Source organism: Canis aureus, chromosome 27 (genome assembly GCF_053574225.1).
Source record: "Canis aureus isolate CA01 chromosome 27, VMU_Caureus_v.1.0, whole genome shotgun sequence".
NCBI lineage: Eukaryota > Metazoa > Chordata > Mammalia > Carnivora > Canidae > Canis > Canis aureus.
The window spans coordinates 33,793,920-33,816,236 of NC_135637.1; the positions used below are offsets into that span (position 1 = coordinate 33,793,920).

The 22,317-nt window shown below is 56.3% G+C and overlaps 1 protein-coding gene and 1 long non-coding RNA gene across 5 annotated transcripts in view; both read left to right on the plus strand.

Annotated features, from left to right (window-relative positions):
• The window catches only part of PPM1F (protein phosphatase, Mg2+/Mn2+ dependent 1F), a 30,819-nt gene extending 20,479 nt beyond the window's left edge, over positions 1-10,340 (plus strand). For 3 of the 4 annotated variants that reach the window (XM_077874566.1, XM_077874567.1, XM_077874568.1), the window contains 3 exons: positions 92-235; positions 4,944-5,037; positions 6,225-10,340. In XM_077874566.1, coding sequence (XP_077730692.1) covers positions 92-235; positions 4,944-5,037; positions 6,225-6,577 — 591 coding nt within the window. In that variant the 3' untranslated portion in view covers positions 6,578-10,340. The remainder of the gene's footprint in view (positions 1-91; positions 236-4,943; positions 5,038-6,224) is intronic. The other variant, XR_013365943.1, reaches the window with a different exon arrangement.
• A 6,699-nt stretch (positions 10,341-17,039) lies between these two features.
• LOC144299186 (uncharacterized) lies at positions 17,040-22,080 on the plus strand. Its single transcript, XR_013365945.1, has 3 exons — positions 17,040-17,140; positions 20,717-20,836; positions 21,062-22,080. It is a non-coding gene; the product is annotated as an uncharacterized LOC144299186 (long non-coding RNA).
• The last annotated feature ends 237 nt before the right edge of the window (positions 22,081-22,317 follow it).

The following is a 22,317-nucleotide window of genomic DNA, read 5'->3' on the forward strand; positions in this document are numbered from 1 at the left end:
GCTGAGCGCTGTTCCAGGAGCCAGTCCGTCTAGACAGGCGTGGGCCCGCAGAGCCGGCACCCAGCCCACCCGCTCCCCTCTCTCCCTGCAGCGGCTGCAGAGCGGCACTACAGGGGTGTGCGCACTCATCGTGGGAAAGACCCTGCACATCGCCTGGCTTGGGGACTCCCAGGTCATCCTGGTGCAGCAGGGACAGGTGGTGAAGCTGATGGAGCCTCACAGGCCTGAGCGACAGGTAAGCCCCCTCTGTCTATCCCTGGGACATCCCCAGCCCCCTGTCACACTGCACAATAGCAGTTGGTCGGATGGGTGAGGAAGTAAGAGGGGCCCTGGACCATCTATCTAGGGAGCTCCTGGTGTTCCTCCAGAGGGAGGGCCCTTCTGACTCCAGTGTCTGGGGCTGAAGAGGGGCGGTCCCCTAAAGCTTGAGGCATTAACAGCCAAAAGTCCCAAGTGAGCCCTTCTCACCACAGTGGCATGGAGCCTGGAGCTGCAGGGGAGACCTGGGGCCTCTGCCCAGCAGGCAGCCCGGGAAGCAGGGTCTGAGTGCTGGGTCCCACACTTTGTGCGGGTGGGCCAAGGGTAGCTGGCCACCTAGGCTATGGGGGATGGCTCCAGGGAGGAGGTGATGCTGAGCCAGGTAGGAAGGAACCAGCCTTGGGGCTTCATTGGGTAGTGGCTACGCTGAGATCTTGAGGTCACTCAACTGTCTGAGCCTCAGGGTCGTCACCTGAACACAAGGATGACATTCCTCTGTGTCCAGTCTGCCTGTCTCCTGAAGTAGGAGAGCAGGAGATCACATCCTGGGGCACGCCCACGTGCCCTGTCCCCACTCGGCTATCCCCACGTGGTTGGGCATTCCACGGCAGCACCGGCAGCGCCCCCACCCTTCCGTAGGGCTCCGCAGAGCTCCGTTCTGGACTCCTGTCCATGGACATCCAGGCTCCCTCAGTCCCTGTGCTAGGAGCAACACCGCAGTGAATAGCTTTGTACGATATTTCATTGCTCAGGGTGCAGCACGTTAACAGAGCAGCTTCCTAAAAGTGGGGCGGAGGGGTCCAAGTGTTCACAACTGTGGTCCTGGCACAGTTGCCACACTGCTCCCCTCAGGCTGCGTGGCCACGGGAGTCCCTTTGCCCACGGCCCCACCGAACCATCGGCTCCTGACAGTCTGAGGGGAAGGGAGGCGGCTGTTCAGTTTGCGTTTGTCTCATGGACCAAGACTGAGCACCTTCTCAAACACTGAAGATCATTTACATTGCCCTTCTGGAGAGCCCTTCGTTCTTGTCCTTGACTCATTTGTCTCCGGAGCTGTTGCTATTGTTCTTATCAGTTTGTAGGTCAGCACTTTGTCTACAGCAGTTTGCACATAGCCCCCCACTTGGTCTTTGCTTATGGGCTTTCGCCTTGTAGACACGTTGGCTTTTATATAACCGACTGGAGCTGTCCTTCTGTGGCTTCTGGATTTGGAAAGTACTGCAGGGAGTGTCAGGCAGTGATCCCTAAAACAGCGGGGAACGCAGCTTTCCTTGGCCTCAGCTCCTGCATATGTTCTCCCTACCATAGAGAGGAGAGGACTGAGGCTCAGAGACGTAAGTAATTTGCCCAGAGGACACAACTGAGAAGTGGCATCTGTCCTGTGTCCCTCCACCCTCACTGCAGCCCTGAGGCATTTGGCACCTGCTCCCCGGTGGACCATTCTTCCCTGAGACAAGCAGTCAGGTGAAATGCAGTCTAAGTCAGAACTAGGCACGAGCCTCTGTTCGGGGTGCCTGGCCTGCTCCTGCCTGCACCCCTGCAAGCTTGCTGGTGTGCCTCCTCTCCAGCCCAGTAGGGCCTTCTCTGGGCAGCATTTCCCAGGCACTGCCTGAGCCCTGCAGTGTAGCAGCATCACAAAGAGCGCAGCCAGACAGCTGTGCTTGGTCCTGGCTCTACCCATTTCAGCCTTGAGCACCTGTCTGTGAAACGGGGTTCCCGGGAGATAAGAATCAAGCTGCCTGGGACATGTGGGGTGCTGGGACCACAGCTTGCATGGGAGAAGCCTGCCAAAGTGTCTGTTCTCTCGTTAATATGCACCCCACATGGCTGGAGAGACTAGATCCCAGAGCTCTCTTGACCCCGCCAGCTATGCCCAGCTAATGAGCCCTGTGATCCCAAGCTTAGCCTGTCACCCACACAGAGAAGTAATCAAAGACCCGGTGAACAGTCTCCCACAAAAAGCAGCCATCACCACATTGGTCACGAGAGTAGGAAACTGGTGACAACCTGGTGAGCTGCAGGGAGGGCCTGGCAGCTGCCAAAACCGGCTGTGAGGTACATGTGGGGACCCCATGGCACTCTACCTTGGTCTGCTGCTGTCTGGACAGAGCCTGGATCTGCTGTCTGGATTCAGTGCAGGCCAGCAAACAGCACCCAGGAGTTTACTGAGGCAGTGAGCCTCCTAGCACCTCTCAGGGTAACGGGCAGCCACAAGCCACAGGAGTGGGCAAAGTGCCGGGAGATGCCAAAGAGGGGAAGGAGCAGGAGCCAAATCCTGGCAGTCGGTGGTCCCCAATAGGCCAGGCATAGGGTCCAGAAGGAAAGGGTAGGTTTAGGCAGGACCAGCCACTGAGAAACTGCTCTTGTGTTAGGAACTTCATAAGAAATCTCTGGAAGCTTCTGGAATGATCAGACCACCGGAGGGTAGGCCGAGAGCTGGGTAACAATAAAGGCCACTGCAGTCTCCTGGCCAGCAATGGGGAGGACCTGCCTGTCAAGGTAGCCTCAGGAGGGACAGAGAAGAATCCAGGTTTTTGAGGATGGGGAGGGGGCCTTGGTTATCCAAGAAGATGGTGATGCCATTAGTCAGGGGACCAGGGGCCAGGGAGGACGAGGTGGGGTGTTACCTATGAGTGCAGGGTCGGTAAGACACCCTGTGAAGGCAGGCAGGTCTGGGGCTGCGGGCCTGGGGGCTGCATGCTCACAGAGCTGAGGTGTGTGGGAGGTGGGGGGGAGCGTGTGGCAGGAGAGCGGGCATGTGCCATCAGAAGTAGGAGGGAAGCACAGCCTGATGGAAACCTGGGAGGAGAGCCTGGGGGTGGCCGAGTGCAGTGCCGGTCACATTGGCTGTGCAGCTGACCTCACTGCCAGCCAAGCCCAGGAGGAACAGGCCACTGCCTGAGAAGTGCTCAGGTGAGTGAGGCCACTCAGTCCAGGGCAGGAGGGAATGAGAGGAAATGGCTGGACAGGGTCGCCTCTCTGAAGTAGGGGACCAGAGGCCCAGCTGAGTAGGGCCTCAAAATCCAGATTGGGTGGGAAATGGCCCTTAGTGGGAACCTACTTGGCCACCAGCTCTGAGCTCGACCGTGGAGAAGCTGTTTCGGGCCAGTGGGGAGGATGAGCGGGAAGGCAGCTGAGGGGTGGGTGTCAAGGAGATAGGAGACCAAGATAGGGGTGCCCCAAGTCCAATGATCCCCTAGTCCTGGGCCAGGCATGGTGACACAGGTGGGAGTCATGGGATGGGGTAGGCAGCTGGGATGCAGCATGAGGGTAGAGGGAGAAAACCAGGGTCAGGACAGGGAGTGAGTGGGAGGAGGGATGCTGGGATAGAGAAGTGAGGCCTGGTTCGGCCGCCTGCTCTCTGGCTCACAGACGGAGTTGGCCCATCAAGCCGAGGGCCTGAGCTAGTGGTTTCGCAAAGGTGCTTCCGTCAGCGGCGGCCACAGAGGAGCTGTGACCCAGCAACCTTTCTGCCCTCCCGTTCAGCCCAGCCCTGTCCCCACAGCCGGCTCAGAAAGCCTGAGCCCCCTGGCTGGACGGCCTCTGCAGGCTCAGCGTGCCAGGGAGCACTGGACCCGCTGGGAGATTCCCACTGGGAGCGGCGGTGTCCAGGAGTTCCCGTTCCCAGGGGGCAGAGGTGGACTTGGGGGCTGTGCAGCCCGGCTGTGAGAGGGCCCCGGAGGCAGCTCACAGTTCACCCTCTGTCACCCCTTCGCCATGGCCCCACCTCGCGGACATTGAGTGGGCTGTGCTGGGCTGGAGTGTGTAGGAAACCATATCTTCCTACAGACGCAGGTTGGGGGTGCCCTCTGAATTGTGCGAAGCTCCTCAAAGTCCCCAAGGGGTGGGGATCAGGCCGGAGGCCAGGGATTGCTCCCGTCCGTAGGTCCGTAGGCCTCTGCATGTGCGCGGATCCACCTGCCTCTCCCCAGACCCTGCCAGTCTCTCTTCCCCTTCCACCTGCTTATTCCTTCCTCCTTGCCCACATTCATGGCCCTTTCGGCCTTTTTCTGGCACCGCCCACACCACGGTGGGTGCTCCGGCCCAGAGGGAGCAGTGCAGGCAGGTCAGGTCCTGTCCTGCCTCCTGTGCGGGAGCCTCCGCTGGAACCGCATGGGAGGCCCAGCCTTTGGTGTCAGTGTGCCCCTCCCCCTGCAGTAGGTCCCTATCAGCGCGGAGCCCCTCTGCAGGTGGAAGGGCCCACATCTGTGGTCCCAGAGAGAGGGGCCTGGGCTGCCAGCAGACACTGTCCCGGGGGGCGTGGGAAGCTCCCAGCCGAGGAGGCTGGTGCCCTGGTGGTGGGTGCTGCTTCCACTTGGGGTTGGGGGAAGGGCTTTGAGAAAGAACAGGGCCTGGGTCAGGTTTCATCCAGCCCTGGCAGGTCGCCAGGACGGAGCACAGGCTTGCTCTCTGTGCTCTTGTCCCAGCGGCTTGCAATGAGGGGACAGTATCCTGAGTGAAAGGTGAGGCAGCGGGGGGTCAGTGGCCGCGGGTGGTCCATGTCTGCACCGTAACTGAGGTGGCTGTTCCTGCAGCCGGAGACCCTTCAGGTCTCCCTGGTCTCTGACTGTTGTCCTGATGCCTCCTCTGGGCATCATTCACGAGCTGCAGCTCCCCTCGCACAGCCACGCTGGGCAGCCTGCCCCGCGGGTGCACCCCGGCCCCTACTCTGGCTTCCCCCACAGGATGAGAAGGAGCGCATTGAGGCGCTGGGCGGCTTCGTGTCCCACATGGACTGCTGGAGAGTCAACGGGACCCTGGCCGTGTCCAGAGCCATCGGTAAGGAGCCAAGGGGCGGGAGACGGAGGCCTCTTGTCTGAGGCCCAAGGGTCACCCAGCTGTAGGGGACAGTCGCGTCCTGGGCTGCTAAAGCACCTGTGGCCTGTGGGGCCATGTAATCAGACTGCGAGGGGCCTCTGGTAAAGTTAGCGCACGTGCAGACACCTCAGAAACTTCCACCTCCTGGTTTAAGCTGTAGCAGTGATCTCCCCACTAAAACAGCTCCCCAGAAAAACCTCCTAGGAGACCCTTGGATAGCTGCTATACGTGCTAGAAGGTCATTTACAAATATTCTATAATTTAAGATTATTGGTTACCTGCCCCCCATTCATCCTGATTCTTAATAAAAAAAAAAAAAAAAGGAAAAGAAGCAGCCTCCTGTCCCCCACAAGCCTATTTTCCCAGCATCCTATGGCTGCTGGGCCCCCGCCTAGGGCTCAGCAGCCGCACGTCTCCCCGAAGGTACTAAAACTCCATTCCTGCCGAGCCCCATGTGGCACCTGTCCCTCCTGGCCTTCCTGCCACAGGTGCCTGCCCAACAGCCCTTCTCCCTCTGCTGCCACCGTTGGGTCCCTGGACACACAGGGCTGGGGAGGTGGCAGGTGAGCCTCTCCAAGCGGAGGCTCCTTCCACGGAGGGGGGCCCCCCGGGTGGTTCCACGTCAGGGAGCGGAGCAGTCTGGTGCACGCTTGGAGGGCAGGGGACCCATAGAAGGAGGGGACCCGTGGGCCTGGGCAAGGTGTGAGGAGGGGACGGTGGGTTCCGGGCTCACCTTGAAGGTAACCCCCATGGGACTTGCTAGCATATGGGATCTGGGGTCTCAGGCAGAGGGGCCTGAGAGGAAGGGAACCTGCAGACGTGAGTACAAGGAACAGCAGGCCCTCGACCTCAGCCAGCTGCCCTCTCTGACTCCAGGCCCGGCTCCGCTGGAAGTGAAAAGGCCGTTTGTAGAGCTGACCTCTGGCCCAGCTGGGCTCTAACTCTGCCCTCTGGACAGCAGAATAAGCCTGCCACATTGCCCTCTCGTGTTTTCTTCATAGCCCTTAGCACCACGTGAAATTACCTGCCCCCACGGTGAACACAGGGGTCGGAGCAGGGTGGCCACAGCGAGGCCCGGGCCCGCTGGGATGCACTCGGCCACGGGCAGCCCGGCCCTCTGACATGAGGCCCTTCTCTCCCGTGCCCAGGGGATGTGTTCCAGAAGCCCTACGTGTCAGGGGAGGCGGACTCGGCCTCTCGGGAGCTGACGGGCTCCGAGGACTACCTGCTGCTGGCCTGCGACGGCTTCTTCGACGTCGTCCCCCACCAGGAGGTCGCGGGCCTCGTCCACAGCCACCTGGCCCGGCAGCAGGGCAGCGGGCTGCAGGTTGCCGAGGAGCTGGTGGCCGCGGCCCGGGAGCGGGGCTCCCACGACAACATCACGGTCATGGTGGTCTTCCTCAGGGACCCCCGAGACCTACTGAAGGGCGGGGCCCAGGGGACAGGGGATGTGCCCTCTGGCCTCTCACAGCCAGAGACCAGCACTCCGCAGAGCAGCTAGGAGGTGTAGGCCCCCTGCCCCCACCCGCACCCCTCCCCTCAGATGCCTTAGGACCCGACAGGCGGTGGCGGGCAGGCGGGTGCCATCCTCAGTGCTTCCCCAGGGCCCCGAACCCCCTGCTCGCATCAGTCCATCCTGGTGTCTGGGGAACTGCACTGGGTGGTGGGGTTATTCATGCCCCGCTCGGGCAGGCAGTGGGGTGGCCTGGATCCCCAAAGGAGGCCTAGGGAAGAGACCTCACCAAAGAGAAGATGACCCAGGAAGTGGAGCAGCTCTTGCTCCCAGCCCCACTGGGTAGGGGCAGGGCCAGAGACCACAAGCGCGGGCCACAGCCAGACCAAAGACACTGGGCCTGTGCCCGGGGCAGCAGGATGCTGCACGTGAGTCCCCGGGCAGACCCAGGAGCGACGGACATTTCCAAGCGTGTCCTGGGCGCCTGGCTCAGGCTTCTCGTTTGCTCCTCACTGGCCACGGCTGGGAGGCCCCAGTCTCTACAGATGGGCCTGGCTGGGCCTGGCCTGCCAAGCTGGCTTCCCGAGTGGGGAGAGCGGCCCCTGGGGAGGGAGGCGCACCAGGGATCTGGTCTGCAGTGGGTGCTCACGGCCCCCAGCCTCCCTGCCCCCCTGCCCCCCCATCCCGCGCACACCCAGGGAGGGGGAGGTCAGAACGATGACACGTGTGTCTTTTTATTTGTGGGCTTTTTCCCCCCCAGGGAAGTCTAACTCAGAAGCAGTATTTCAGGTTTTTGCCTTTGTTTTGTCAGTGCCAAGTTGACCTGTTGTGTCATATAACTTAAGCAGAGCTTAGCATTTATTTTATTCTTAGAAAACTTAAGTATTGATTTTTTTTTTTGAAGAAACTTCTTTTGCAGTATTACTGAATTTTTTTTTCCTAAATCAGGATTGAAACAAACACTTTTCCAGGTGGTGTTAATAAGCCATTCAAGTGCCTTAAACAGCTTTAGGTAAGGCTAGACCCGCCGGGCCTGGGACGGATTCTAATAGGCATGCTTCAGTTTTTTACAAAAGCAGGATTTATTTTGTTCTAGTGGCATGATTTTGGCTAGAATTCTTCCCGGACGAGTTCTTTCCACTTCTCATGATTCCATTCGCTGCTGGAAGTTAGCAAAGCAGCCCCTAAGAGCGTAGGCTGTGCTGTGCTACCTGGGCCAGACCACGGGCCTCCGGGAGCTCCGGGTGACCATGGCCCCGCCAGCCTCCCTCCACACCTTGGCCTTGCTGCTCATGTCTCATGTCTCTGGTTGGTGCCCAGGCTGAGGGACTGAGCTCCTTGAAGCGGGTTCCTCGTTTGACTGGAATGTTCTAGAATGTCTTGTGTTAGTAATCGAGTCGGTTTCATTGGGAAACACGCTGAAGAGGCCTTGGCAAGTCCGAAGCAGGCTGGGGGGCTTTGGCTTGGTTTGGAGCCTGTCCCGCTCACCTGCCCCACAGCCCCCAAAACCCTCCTGTCTCCCGCTCGCCATGGCTGTCACCCTCTGCCACCTGGCTCTGCCCACAGCCTAACCGCCTCAGGGAGGGCTCCACATTCCCTAGCATGCTCTGGGCAGGTGAGGCTTGGGAGCCACGAAACCCCAGGTGCCTGGCTGCTCACATCCAGTGAGGCGGATATGGCATGTGTGTCAAGTTGGAAGTGGCAGGTTAGGTGGAGTCCAGGCAGAGGTCAAGGGCCATGAGAGAGGGATCTCTGGTGGGAGGACCCAGGCCTACAGGCCTGGGAAGAGCATTAGGTAGCTGAGCTGAGGCTTCTAGAGAATGTCGCTGGGAGGTGGGCAGCAGGAGGGAGCTTGGCACCAGCCCCCAGGCCAGGAGGTCCGCAGAGTCCACCCGCAGTAGCCAGGCCCCAGCAAGGAGAGCGCAGGGAGGACCCTGATCGCGTGCACAGAGGGAGCCCTGCTGACGAGGAAGCGGACAGTGGGAGCCTCGGGGGCCCTCAGCCCAGGGAAGGGCAGTGGGTGAGATGCCCCCCTCCAGGCCCCAGACAAGCGGACCCTGACGCAGGAAGGGAGGGAGCCAGCTCAGGGCAGGCAGTGGGGCAGTGAGGTGCCACCCGCAGGCTCGGCGCTTACCCCTCACTCCCACAGCAGGGATAGAGCTGCTCGGATGATGGGGTCAGTGCCGTGGAAATGATGGGAAGTACCTTAAACACCACAATTCCAAGAAGGTTTGGTAGGAGCCAACAGTGACCTTGTGTTGCCCCACTTAACCGGAAGGCCCTGCTGCTCTCCGGGGGTCCAAAGCCCTTCTTCGGCCCTTCCCGGCTCAGGGCCGGCAGGAGGTGGCACGTGGCCCTGCCCTTCACCACCAGCCTGGCTGCTCCTGGGCATGATCTTAGCAGATGGAGGAAGCACGAGCTTCTGTTTTTCTCATTTCTTTGCTAATCTTATTCCGTGATTGCCATCAGGAGTGCGGCTTCACCCGTGGGGCCCGGATCCCCCACGTGATGGTCTGACTCCTGCCCGGGCTCGAGGCTCTCCCAGGAGATCTCTCCAGGCTTGTCCCAGTGCCCACCCCGCCTCTGGCAGAGGCCTCTGCTGTCTGGTGCTGCCCATCCTTGCCTTGGGGCTGAGGGCGCCCTTGTTCATGCTGCACAGACGCTGGCTTTGTGCAAGCACCTAGTCACAGAGGCCTCTTCCCTCTTGACCAGGGGCTGGTCAGCCTTGAAAGTCCTGGTCCCCCTTCTCTTCAGGCCACAGTCCGAGGAGCGCCCCTAGCCGGGCCCCCCTTCCCAACCCTCGCCTTGCCACTAGCTCATTGTGTGAGCTGAGCAAGTCCTGGAGCCTTCCTGGGCCTCAGTTTCTCCTTTAGAGGGTACAGGGTTGCGCTGGATTTGTGTGGCAGATCCTGGAATTCTGGAGGTTCAGGGGCCAGCCTGGTGCATCCTGGGGAGCCGCGGCCAGTGCCGCGGGAACCCCCCCCCCGACCGCCAGCAGGGAGGGGTGATGAAGTATTATTAGTGTCTATTCTTGCAGCTAAGTGGGTTGGAAGAGAAAGGAGCCGCAGACGCTGGCGCCATATGTGGATCACAAGCTGGGGCCCAGGTGGAGCTGAGCCCAGGCAGCAGCGGGGGGGCAGCAGGTGCCAGGCCCGGGGACAAGGCAGGGCTCGGCCGCGCCCTCCGCGCCCAGTCGTGCTGCCAGCCTGCTGCCGTGCGGGGCCGGGTGCGCGGCCTCCCCGACCTCGCTTGTCCTCGCGCCCAGGACTAGGAAAGGGGTGCGCTGCAGGGGGGGCGGTGGCGGGCCCAGGCCCCCCTGGAGAGGCCCGGAGCCAGCCTTGGGCCGCAGCCCCGTGTCCCGCCCCCCTCCCTCGTGGGTGCCCCGGCTACCTCAGCAGTATTCCAGGGCCCGGGCGCGGCCCGGGCGGGTCTAGGCCTGGCCCTGACGGGGGCTGCACCGAAGCCCAATGGGCCCGTGCAAAATAAGCTGGTTTGGGTTTGCTTCTGCCTGTAGCCCACGGGAGGCAGCCCCAGGAGGCCCGCGCTTCTCGTCGAGGCTCCGCAGCTTTGCCAAATGCGCCGAGCTTTGCCATTCAGTGCGCCGTGCCAGCCTTGCCAAGGGTTCATCTCTGCACGTCTCAGCAGGGCTCCTGGGAGAGGTGTTCTCTGCAAGGGGCGTCTTGTTCCAAGACGGGATGGCCATTGCCCTTGTCTGCAGGGCCAAGTCCCAGGATGTGGGGGCAGAAACTCAGTCTCCTCCCAGGGGTCACTGTGCTCAAGTGTCAATAAACCACGAGTTTTGAAACCCTGACGCCCGAGTCCTGCGTTCTCTCACCTCTGAGCACCTGGTGCCCCTGAGTGTCCACAGGGTGTGTTTAAAAGCCGCTGGGGCCCTGGGGGGCCATCTACCAATCTCCCCACAAAGCCAGCAGATTAACTGGGGAGATTGCCCTGCTCCTGGCCAGCCAGCCCAGCCTGGTTCTCTTCCCTGGGCTCTAGGCCACCCTGTGCCAGCAGGCCGAGGGTCTGGCCACTGTGAGCCTGTGCAGAGGGGCAAGGCCCAGGGGGACCTCACAACACTGGGGACCCCACAGGAGCCTGAGCATGAGGCCCCTCCCAGCGGAACACTCAGATGGGGGCGGGCAGGCCAGCAGCTGCCAGGAGCTCTCTTGTGCTCCTGGCTGAACTCGGACTCCAGGGCAACAGGAAAACATCCAGAATGCTTCCATGCAGACACTGCTGAACCATGGCCCCAAAGTGTAAGGGAGGCACTTGTGTTTTGGGGTTTGTTTGGTTGGGACCAGCTAGCCAGATTGCTGTGTCCCTCGCTCCTCCCAAGCCCTGCCCTGGAGCTAAGCCTTTGCCCACATTTGGGCCTTGCCAGGCCAGCTTCTAGTCCCTTCCCAAATCACCCTGAGAGCTTTCTGTGCGCCTCCCATTTCAGGCCTCTCTGCAAGGGAGGCAGCTTTATCTGTCTCCATCATGTCACCGAGAGGGGGCTGGGGCTCGAGCCAGGCCCTGAGCACCACCCCCCCAGCCCCACCTACTCACCCATCTGTCTTCCCCCTGCCCGGTCCCCTCCGCCTCCTTGGAAGCTCCCTGCAGAATCTGCCCAGCAGAACCTCGTTCTTAAGTATATGCTGTCTTGATTGTTCACAAACGAGTTGCCTCGTGTGTCTGAATCTCATTGCTGTAGCCAGATGGCGGCTCCGCACTCCCCCCGCCACCCCACTCTCACTGAGCTCAGAGGCCTGAGCCCAGGAGAGCATCCCCTCTGGGGCTGCTGGGGAGGGGGAGGGGGAGGCCTGAGGGGCCAGGCAGCAGGCAGGCAGGGGCTGAGTGGCTTCTGGGGCAGCTGGGTGTCCTTCACCTGCCAGTCCAGCCCATCACGATGGCGGGTGGGGGCTGGGACATCAGCCAGAGGGAGACAAACCTGCACCCAGAGGCCAAGTCTGGCACACACAACCGCCTGCCTCCAGGAAGGGTGAAAGCGGGGTGGTCAGGACTGCGTCTTATGCCAGCAGGGGAGGGAGGCCTGGGGAAGCAAGCCCAACCGTCAGCAGAGCCAGGGAGACGGAGACTGGGAGCCAGTGGGAGGGCCGATGACTCCCTTGCCCCCAGAGTCCCCCTCAGAAGGTCCTAGACCTAGCTACCTACCTCCTTCTGGTCCTGCATGGCACCCCCGTTCTGGTCTGGCTGGTCTGGGCCAGAGCAAGGTTCTGAACCAGTCAAGGACAGTCAAGGCCCAGACACAAAGCCACATTTCATCTTGGGTCAGTTCTGGGCACTTGGGCCGGTGGAGTCCCAGCCATCCGCCTGCCCAAGGCCGAGCAGTGGGCACAACCTCCTCAGAGCAGCCGTGGGCTTGCTCCCACCCAGGTGGAGGGCCCCGGGCAGGCGCCAGCTCTGGCCACAGTGCGGGCGGCCACGGTGGCTCTGCTGCTCCTCCCGGGCAGGCCCCTGGGCCACTATGGCTGTGGCACGGGAGACCACCTCCCCTCCCCGGGTCCTGGGATCGAGCCCCGCATCGGGCTCCCTGCTCAGTGGACAGGCTACTTCTCCCTCCACTTCCTCCCCACTCGTGCGCATGCTCGCTCGCTCGCTCTCAAATAAAACCTTTTTTTCAAAAAAGGAAGACCTCTTGAAATGAAAGACCTTTTGCCCAGAGACTAAGACAATATAAAGTCACTGAAAATGAAACATAAAATACAAAAGCTATAAATCTTGGAGTCAGAGCTATATGTACACATGCTGCAACCTAGTACCTTTACTGTCTGGCGGCAGCGCTGTGTTCTCTGGAAACCAAGGCCTCACGTCAGGAAGCTGGATCTTAGCAGCTTCTGCTCAGCCTCAGGAGTGCCGGGTCCCCGGCTCGGGCCGCACGGGTCTCCCCACTGATCCTGACTGCAGCACCCCCGGGTGGGCTCTTCCCCCGTCAAAATAAGGAGTATCCACCCTAAACAGCCCGAGAACTGATGTCCTAGATAATAATGCATACGTTACGACCCACCGACCAAACTCAAATGGTCTGGCCAACAATACCAAAGCTCCACGTATGCCTTTGAGGGCCTACCTCTCTGCATCATCTTTATAGAGGTTTGTTTTTTTGGTTTTTTTTTTTTTTTTTTTTTTTAGGATTGGTTTATCTATTTGAGAGAGAGCGAGCATGCAAGCAAGGGGAAGAGCAGAGGGACAAAATCTCAAGCCGACTCCCCACCGAGCACAGAGCCCTATATGGGGCTCAATCTCACAACCCTGACATCATGACTTGAGCCGAAATCAACAGTTGGCCACTTAACAAACCGAGCCACCCCGGCGTCCCAAGATTTTATTTTATTTTATTTTATTTTTAAATATTTTATTTATTCATGAGAGAGAGGCAGAGACACAGACAGAGGGAGAAGCAGGCTCCATGCAGGGAGCCCAGTGCAGGACTTGATCCCGGATTCCGGGATAAACCCTGAGCCAAAGGCAGATGCTCAACCATTGAGCAACCCAGACATCTCTTTTTTCTTTTCTGAAGATTTTATTTATTCGTGAGAGACAGAGAGAGGCAGAGACACAGGCAGAGGGAGAAGCAGACCCCATGCAGGGAGCCCGACGTGGGACTCCATCCCGGGACTCCAGGGTCACGCCCCGGGCTGAAGGCAGGCACTAGACCGCTGGGCCACCCGGGCTGCCCCCAAGATTTTATTTTTAAGTAATCTCTACACCCAACGCGAGGCTCGAACTCCTAGCCCCTAGATCAAGGGTCACACATTCCATCCACTGAGCCAGCCAGGCACCCACCACGCTGCTATTCATTTTCCTTGTCTTTTTTTTTATGAAAACAGGACTTGGCTGTGTGCGTTCTTCACATTTTTGTCACTCAGCATTCTGTTTCTCCGATTCATTCGTGCTGTGTGGGTCTCTGGCCTTTTGCAGAAATGGAGCTGCTCTGAGCATTCTTGATGGGTCTCCTAGTACCCACATGTGAGAGTTTCTCTAGGGTGTATATGGAGGAGTGAGATCGCCAGGCAGGACTGGCTGCGGGACTTGCAGGGCCCTGTGCAAATCTAAATGCAGACCTGTTTGAAAAAAAATTTTTAAGGATTTTATTTATTTATTCATGAGAGACACGGGAGGGCTGGGGCAGAGACACAGGCCCCATGCAGGGAGCCCGGTGCAAGACTCAATCCTGGGACCCCAGGATCATGCCCTGGGCCAAAAGCAGGTGCTAAACCGCTGAGCTACCCAGGGATCCCCCATTTGGTAAATTATTAGGAATTGCAAGACAGCAGCAGCCACCGCCTCTTCACCCCCCGGAAAGGGTTGTGCAAAGACCTTGTGCTATACGGGCGGCAGTGCATGGGGCATCCACCATTTCACACTCTCACCAGCACTTGCTTGATTCCATCAGTTTTTTAAATTTTTATCAGTGGAACATGAAATGGCATCTCCTTGTGACTTCATTTTTTTTCTCCTTTTATTTTTTTCCTTGTGGTTTCAGATTGTACTCCCTCGGTTACCCACAGGGGTGGGCAACGTATGTGTGGATTGACTCTTGGGGGACTTTTAAGGAACAGGGGACGAGGTTGTTGCCTTGTTCTGCTCTTGGCCCTAAATGACCATGTGGGCTTGCGTGGGTCACTGCCCTCCTGGGGGTTTATTTTTGTCATCCGAGCAATAGAGATATGGTGCTTTGCAGTTGTGCAGTTAGATTTCTCTCCCTTAGGTCAGGAGCCACAGTCTCTGCATCTTGTGTCTTCAGCTGAAGGCCAGGCCCCAGGCTGGTGTTGCCACATCCACGGAAGGAAGGCTGTAACTCACCAGGTCTGTAAGTGTCAGCAGAGGCAGACAGGTGAGGGAGCTTCCCTGTGGAAGCAGGTGGAGTGGCAGGCAGGGGCAGGGAGCGGAGACCTGGTTCGAGCCTGCCTCTGCAGCCAGGGGAACTTCACCTCTCGGAGCCTCTGCTTTCTCATCTGCAAACAGGGATGATGACAACCCCCTCCTAGGGCTGCAGCGAGGATTGACTTAGACGTGGAAGTGGTGGGGACTCTCTTCACCCCGCCTCTGGAATTCTAGGATACATCCCCCACTGCTGACCTTAAGGGGTCTCTCTTCCCTCTGGGCACCAGATCCTTCCTCTGGCAGTGAGGGGAGGGGCCATCATTGATTGCCCTACCAGGGGCCACTGAGTCACAGAGGCAGAGGTTCCAAGTTGGAAGGTAAATCTGGCCAAGCTAGAGCTCCAGCTGAGACCATCAGCATGTGCCCCCTTTTCTTTGAACTGAGGTTCAGTTGATAACAATGCTGCACTTCAGACCATCTGAGACCTGTGCGTGATAAGCTTAGGAGACAGGACAGTCATGATAAATTGCCAGAAACTTCAGTGTCCCTTCTCCTCCTCTCCCCCCGCCCACTGGTGCCCTAACACAGGTGTTAGTGAAATGCTTGGGGTGACTGGCTTCTCCCTTCCACCGAGCTGCTAAGCAATCCGTGGCAAGCAAAGTACTCCCCCACCCCCACCCCCACCACTGGCCTCTGGTGGGCGAGCAATGGGTCTCCAACTGCTTCTAGAGAATGCCCTGGAAAGTCTTCCGGACACTTCTTTTTTAAAGATTTTATTTATTTATTCATGAGACACACACAGAATGAGGGACAGGGGCAGAGACACAGGCAGAGGGAGAAGCAGGCTCCATGCTTCTGGAGCTAAACGTGGGTCTCGATCCCGGGATTCCAGGATCACAACCTGGGCCGAAGGTGACGCTAAACTGCTGAGCCACCCTGGGCTGCCCTCCTTTTGGACACTCTGACTCAATGTATCCAAACTCACCACACTCCCTGTGAGCCCCGCCTCATCTTAGGGATTGGGTTCACTGTCCACTCCACCCAGGTGCCCACAACAGAACCCAGGAACCACCTCCATCCACTTTCCCCCACCCTGCCAACCCCTTGTCCTCTGGGAGGACCTCCTAGGGAGGTCCAGGTCATCGATTATCCACAGGGTGACACCATGTGGATGAGCGAGGCCCCTATTCATGATCGAATTGGGACGAGGGCAAACATTCCCATGTCTGGATGCAGAACTGTGTCCACCAGGAGGGGAGGACAAGGAGTAACACAATTACCAGGGCGCTGCGACTGTAGCCAGCGATGGAGCACAGCCCAGATCTCCACCAGCTGGAGTTGCTCATAGGGTTGAATCTTACTCAGCCTTTAAAATGCTGTTCCTGAATTTTAGGAGGCTTAAGGGGGGGAGGGGGGGAATCTAAATAACCAGAAAAATATAAAAATTAGGAGAAAATTTTGAGAAGATGATGTTAAATGACAAAAGTAAAACACAAAGTGTATGAAAGCTTATGCATAAATGTGTATGTACACACAGGAAAAGCTCAAAGGGGGGGCACCTGGCTCAGTCAGTGGAGCATGCCACTCTTGATCTTGGGGTTGTGAGTGGAGTTCAAGCCCCATGTCGGGTGTAGAGCTTACTTTAAAAAAATAAATAAATAAAGTTTCTTTTAAAGACCCAAAGGAATTACCACAATTGGAACCATCGTTACCTCTGGGTGGTTGGATTTCTATTTTGGTTTTGTATGACTATTTCTGTATTTTCCCAAATTTTGGTAAGCATGTTTTACTTTTAAGATCAGAAGGGGAGGAAAAAAAAGCTTTAGTGTTATCTCAGGACACCAAAACAGTCCAGTTCTTCACAGGCACTTGCTGGGTCGGCTGGTCTGGACTTGGGAGTGCAGAATCCGGGGGACAGAGGCCCCTTCTCCTGGGGGCACACCTTGATAAAAAGTAAAAAGGCTCAGGCCAGACTTTGGGTTCCGGGCAGTGTGGTTGGGGGAGTCCAGAAAGCTGAGAGGGAAGGCGGGGTGGGGAGGGAGGCTGCGGCAGCAGGGCCGGGCCTGGAGCTGCAGGGCTGGGGCTGTGCTGGGAGGTGACCCTGGGCCAGGAGGACCCAAGGGAGCCTGAGGAGGCCGCGGGGGGCCGGGGCTCACCCAGAGGCCCTGGAGGGAGAGGCTCAGGGGCCGGGCGCAGCCAACTCGGCCAGGCCGCCCCCCCCCCCCCCAGTCCGAACTCGCAGCTCCGGGCACCACCCGCTGTGGCTGGGAAGCCGCCGTGTGCGCGTGTGTGTGCGCGCGTGTTAGAGGGACGGAGCCCGGCTGCGTGGGCGTCCGTGCGGGGAGTCAGAATAGAGTGAATCTGAGAATCCTGCGCGTGCGGCCCGTTGGCCTCCAGCATGCTTTGCTCAAAAACCTCACGTCCCAGGAGCTGCCCGGTGGCTCCGTTTAGAAGGGAAATAGCCAGCAAAGGCGGGAGAGTGGGGGCCCCCCGCCCACCCCCCACCCCGCACCCCCGGTCCCCGGGCCTGGCTGGAGCAGGGGGTGCGGGCTGTGCGGCGCGGCGGGGGCGGGGGCCTCCAGGGCCGCGGCCCAGGCTTTGGTCTCTTCGGCAGCAACAAGCCCTCGATTGTCTCGGGGCGGGGCGGGGGGGGCGGGGGGGAGCCGGGGGGGGCGGGGGGAGCTGCGCGGACGGCCTGGGACCGTGCGGCGCCCCCGGGGCTCCCGCACTGCGCACGCAAGCAGGCTCGTCGGCGTGGAATTTACACGAACTGGGGGCGAGGTGGGTGTGGGGCGCCCAAGGTGCGGGCGGCGGGGGTGCGGCCGGGCCGGGGGGTGGGGGAGAGCGCCCCCTGCGGGAGCTGTGGGGGTCGCGGCCGCCGCGTGCACCCAGGGGAAGAGCCCGGGAGCCAACCCCGGAGTTCGCTCTCCCGCCGCTTCCGAGGCCTGCCCGCCTCCCCCGACCAAACCCAGGCCAGAGCCCGCCTGCGGATGCTGGACAAGGCTCCAGAGGGGGACAGCGCTTGGGGAGGGCATCTGGCCCCCAGGAAAGTTACCCTGGCCCTGTAGGGGGGCAGCCCGGGTGGCCCAGCGGTTTAGCGCCGCCTTCAGCCCAGGGTGTGATCCTGGAGACCCGGGATGGAGTCCCGCGTGGGGCTCCCTACATGGAGCCTGCTCTCTCTCTCTCTCTCATGAATAAATAAATGAAATCTTAAAAAAAAAAAAAAAAAAAAAAAAAAACTGTAGGTAAAAGGAGAAATTACTGTACATTCTTTTAATGGATCCCAATGTATGTTTTGAAAGATTGTGGCAGATGTGTTATGCTCAGACCAAGACAACAAGCAATGAAAATATATCAAACTATCCCATGAATGTTTAAAATTCTATGAATATGAATTGTATGAAAATGAATGCACACATGAGTGTGCTCCTAGAAGCAGGGGAAAGTCTGGTTATCTCTTGGAGGTGGAGTGCAGAGCGTAGCTGTAAACTTCCATGCCTTGCTCTGCATGCTTTGCATTATTTGAATTTGTAAAGAGGAGCACAGAAATGTTTTTATAATTAAAAAAAAATCATAAAATGAAAAGAAAGAGTGAAAGGGCAGCCAGAAGGAGTGAAGGACTGAAGCAGGGGCTGGGGCAGGGAGAGCCCAGGGCTCCTAGCCACAGAGAGGCCAGGCAAGCCGGGTCAGGACCAAAGGAAGCAGGGGAAGTAGGGACCGAGTGGAGGGTGAGCTTGCAAAGTGCTTGAAACCCTCCTTCTCTTTCTTCGCTCTCCTCCCTCCCTCTCCTTGGAGATGGCAGCATGGCTGGAAGCCAAGGAGGCAGCTGGTATGGTCGGAAAATCAGTTACACACAAGGGGATTGAGCAAATATATTGAGGATGATGGGAGCCAGGTTTTTCTCACTGTTGGAGGAGAACCACAAATGTGGGAAGGGGGCAGGCCAAGGAATTGGAGGTGTCAGGGTGAACTGTGTGTGTGTGTGTGTATGGTCCGCATGCATATATAGAACAAATACATATTGTGTAATTACAGGATTGTATATGTTGTATTATATATTTGTACACGTGTATGTATATATGTGTGTATATGATCATATGTATGAGTGTGTGTTTTAGATTTTTATTTTTATTTATTTATTCATGAGAGACACAGAGAGTATGTGTTTATACACACACATGTGTTTGTGTGTGTGTGCACACTTGCCCTAGCACTGCCCACTGAGAGAGCCTAGAGGCATTGTCATCCCATTAGCAACAAGCACATCAGCACCCAGATCTTGGTTTCTGAACATCATCCTTCACCAAAAGGAATTATGTCTTCTTGAAGAAAAGGCTGATTCCAGGGGCGCCTGGGTGGCTCCGTCAGTTAAGCATCTGCCTTTGGCTCAGCTCATGATCTCGGGGTCCTGGGATCAAGCGTTGGGCTCGCTGATCAGTACGGAGTCTGCTTCTCCCTCTGCCTCTGCCCTGCTCCTGCTCTTTCTCTCCCTTTCTCTCTCTCTCTCTGTCTCTCTCTGTCTCTCAAATGAATGAATAAAATCCCAGAATCTCCCCACCTGACATGCTCTTCAGCCACACCCCTACCAGGAGGTGAATAGTTGCCTTCTCCTTGAATCCGGGGGAGCATAGAGATTCACTGGTAACCAAAAGAACATGGCAGGAAGGACACTGAATCCTGAGGCCAGACCAGAAGAACCCTGCAACTTCTGCCTTGTCTCCTGGAACACTCTTTCTGGTGTTCTTGTGAACTCTCAGAACCGCAGTCATGCTGTAGAAAATCCAAGCCACAGAGAGAAATCACACGCTGGTGTCTCCAATGACAGTAATCCCCACTGAGCCTGTCAGCCACCCCAGCCCAGGTGCCGTCTTGGAAGTGGATCCTCCAGTCACCAGCCACTTAAGACGTTACTGGCAGTTCAAGTCGTTTCCACTGAGGCCCCAGATCATGGGGGAGCAGAGCCAAGGCAGATATACTGTGCCTTGCATAATCCATAAGAACAATAAAGTGGTTTTCTTTTTCTTCTTCTTTTTTTTTAAGATTTATTTATTTATTTATTTATTTATTTATTTATTTATTTATTTATGACAGAGAGGCAGAGACACAGGCAGGGGAAGAAGCAGGCTCCATGCAGGGAGCCCGACGTGGGCCTCAATCCCGGGTCTCCAGGATCACATCCTGAGCCAAAGGCAGACACCCAACCGCTGAGCCACCCAGGTGTCCCAATACAGTGCTTTTCGTGATGGCACTAGGTTTCAGGATAGTTTATTAGGCAAATAGAGACAACTGGAGAATTGGCATGGTCTCAGATATTTCCCCACAAAATACTTATGCATCACAAAGGAGAAAATGCAAACTGTATGGAAAAAAAGCCCAGCAGACAGCAATTTGACAATGAAGCCAAGGTTCCTGTGACCAGTCGAGGGTCCCATGACAATCAAGTCATCATCGTGATATGCTGAGAATAACACACTATCATCTCAGCGGTACTCTGACACGTCCTAGGTCTAGCCTCGAAGAAACATTGAACAGACCCTGATTGAAACAGAGTCAATTTATCCATCATATTTTTAGAGACCCACAAAAATATTTTAGTCTTAATTTATCATGCAATCAGAAGACATAAAAGACTGTTAATAGTAATGAATCCAGCCTGGATTATATTCATCTTGGTACCAAAGCAATATAATATGTATTTTAATTTTTTTCCTAGAGGAAGGAGCCCACAAATGCAAAAGTGCCTAGAACCTACCAAAATCATAATGCATCTCTGTGTCGAGGACACCCTACAAAATGAAATGTGCCAGATGAGAATGAGACGGAATCAGCAAACTCCACCCTGTCTCTCCCACTGAATGCAGATATAAAAGCTGGAGAGTAAAAGTAAATAATCATGGACACACTAGGGGCAGCCTGGGTGGCACAGCGGTTTGGCGCCTGCCTTGGGCCCAGGGCGCGATCCTGGAGACCCGGGATCGAATCCCACGTCAGGCTCCAGGTGCATGGAGCCTGCTTCTCCCTCTGCCTATGTCTCTGCCTCTCTCTCTCTCATGAATAAATAAATAAAATCTTAAAAAAAAAAATAATGGACACACTAGGGAAGAATGCCAGAATTCAAAGTATTAGTAGTGAATTAGAGTGAATTTCCTCCTTCCCCTCCCTCAAGTGTCACCCAGTCTAGACTCAACACAGTCTGAAACCTGGAAATGCACATAGCATGAACGAGAGAGCGTCAGGAGAACTCCCTTACTCTGGCTAGAGGAGTGGGAAAGGCCATTCTAAACATGGAGAGAAATATGGAAAGATTCTGTTTCTCTTTTTATCTTTTTTTCTGGTCTTTCTCTTCTCATTCCCTAGGCAATTTTGAGTTGATGGTGGCAGCAGCAGTAGCAGTGGCAATGGGGGCCTTCAGGAACCTAAAATTCTGAGTGAGAAGAATCTTCATCTCTGATCAGAGGGGCTGTGATTCTCAAGAGGGTGAGCCTTTCTCTTTCTTTTTCCCTTTCTCTCTCTCTCTCTCTCTCTCCTCCACCACTTGGCTCCAGATATAGGTCCAGTCGTGGGAGAATGTGGAAAAGTGGGGGAAATAAAGCCCTACATCTCTGGCCAGAGGACACAAAAAGGAACCAACCCCAGGGAACTGAAAAGGATTGGGAAGATTGCAAAGTGGTTTATTAACTGTGTGGATCTGACTCCCAACAGCACACTGTAGATTTGAAGACTAAACTAGGGCAGACACCTCCCAGGCCCCAGACTGGCCACTGGATGGTGCATCTGGAGGACGGAGCTGAATAGGACTGCAAAGGCTTGTAAATGGAGCTGATGCCAAATTGCAGCCCACAGAAGACTGGATAAAACTTCCAGCCTGAACTCAACCAAGTCAATTGCCTATTTAAACAAAAACATCAACATTCTCATAGGATTTAGACAGAACGCAGAGTCCTATGACATAATATTCAAAATGTCCAGGATACAATCCAACGCTTTTGTAACAATGAACACATATTACTCAGCCTACAGAGAGCCAGGAAAACCTTAATTTGCCTGGCAGGAGCCGATCAGTAGATGTCAACACTGACATGACATAGATGTGGGAATGTCTGACAAAGACTTCAAAGCAGCTTTATGTCTGTCTGTGTGCCCGTATTTGTTTATGTTGTTTTGGGTACTGTCCCTTTGTAATAAGTTTTAAAATCGGGATGCATGAGTCCTATACTTTTTTTTTCTTTTTCAAGGTTGTTTTGACTAGTTGAGGTACTTCGGAATTCCATGTGCATTTTAGGATGAATTTCAGCAAATGACATCACTGGAATTTTGGTTGCGATGGTATTGAATCTGTGTAGCATTTTGGGTAGCATTGACATCCTAACAATACTGTCTTCCAATCCACAAACTTGGGAGGTCTTTACATTTATTTGTATCTTCTTTAATTACTTTCAGGAATGCTTCATAGTTTTCAGCATACAAACCTTTGGTTTCCTTAGTAAATTTCTCCTAAGTATTTTATACCTTTTTTTTTTAATTTTTATTTATTTATGATAGTTACAGAGAGAGAGAGGCAGAGACACAGGCAGAGGGAGAAGCAGGCTCCATGCACCGGGAGCCCGACGTGGGACTCGATCCCGGGTCTCCAGGATCGCGCCCTGGGCCAAAGGCAGGCGCCAAACCGCTGCGCCACCCAGGGATCCCTATACCTTTTTTTTTAAAGATTTATTTATTCATTTATGAGAGAGAGAGAGAGAGAGAGAGAGAGGCAGAGACACAGAGGAGGGAGAAGCAGGCTCCATGCCGGGAGCCCGATGTGGGACTCGATCCCGGGACTCCAGGATCGCGCCCTGGGCCAAAGGCAGGTGCTAAACTGCTGAGCCACCCAGGGATCCCCAGTATTTTATACTTTTTGATGCTATTTCAGGTGGAATTGTTTTCTTAATTCTCTTCTTGGATCATTCATTGTTAGT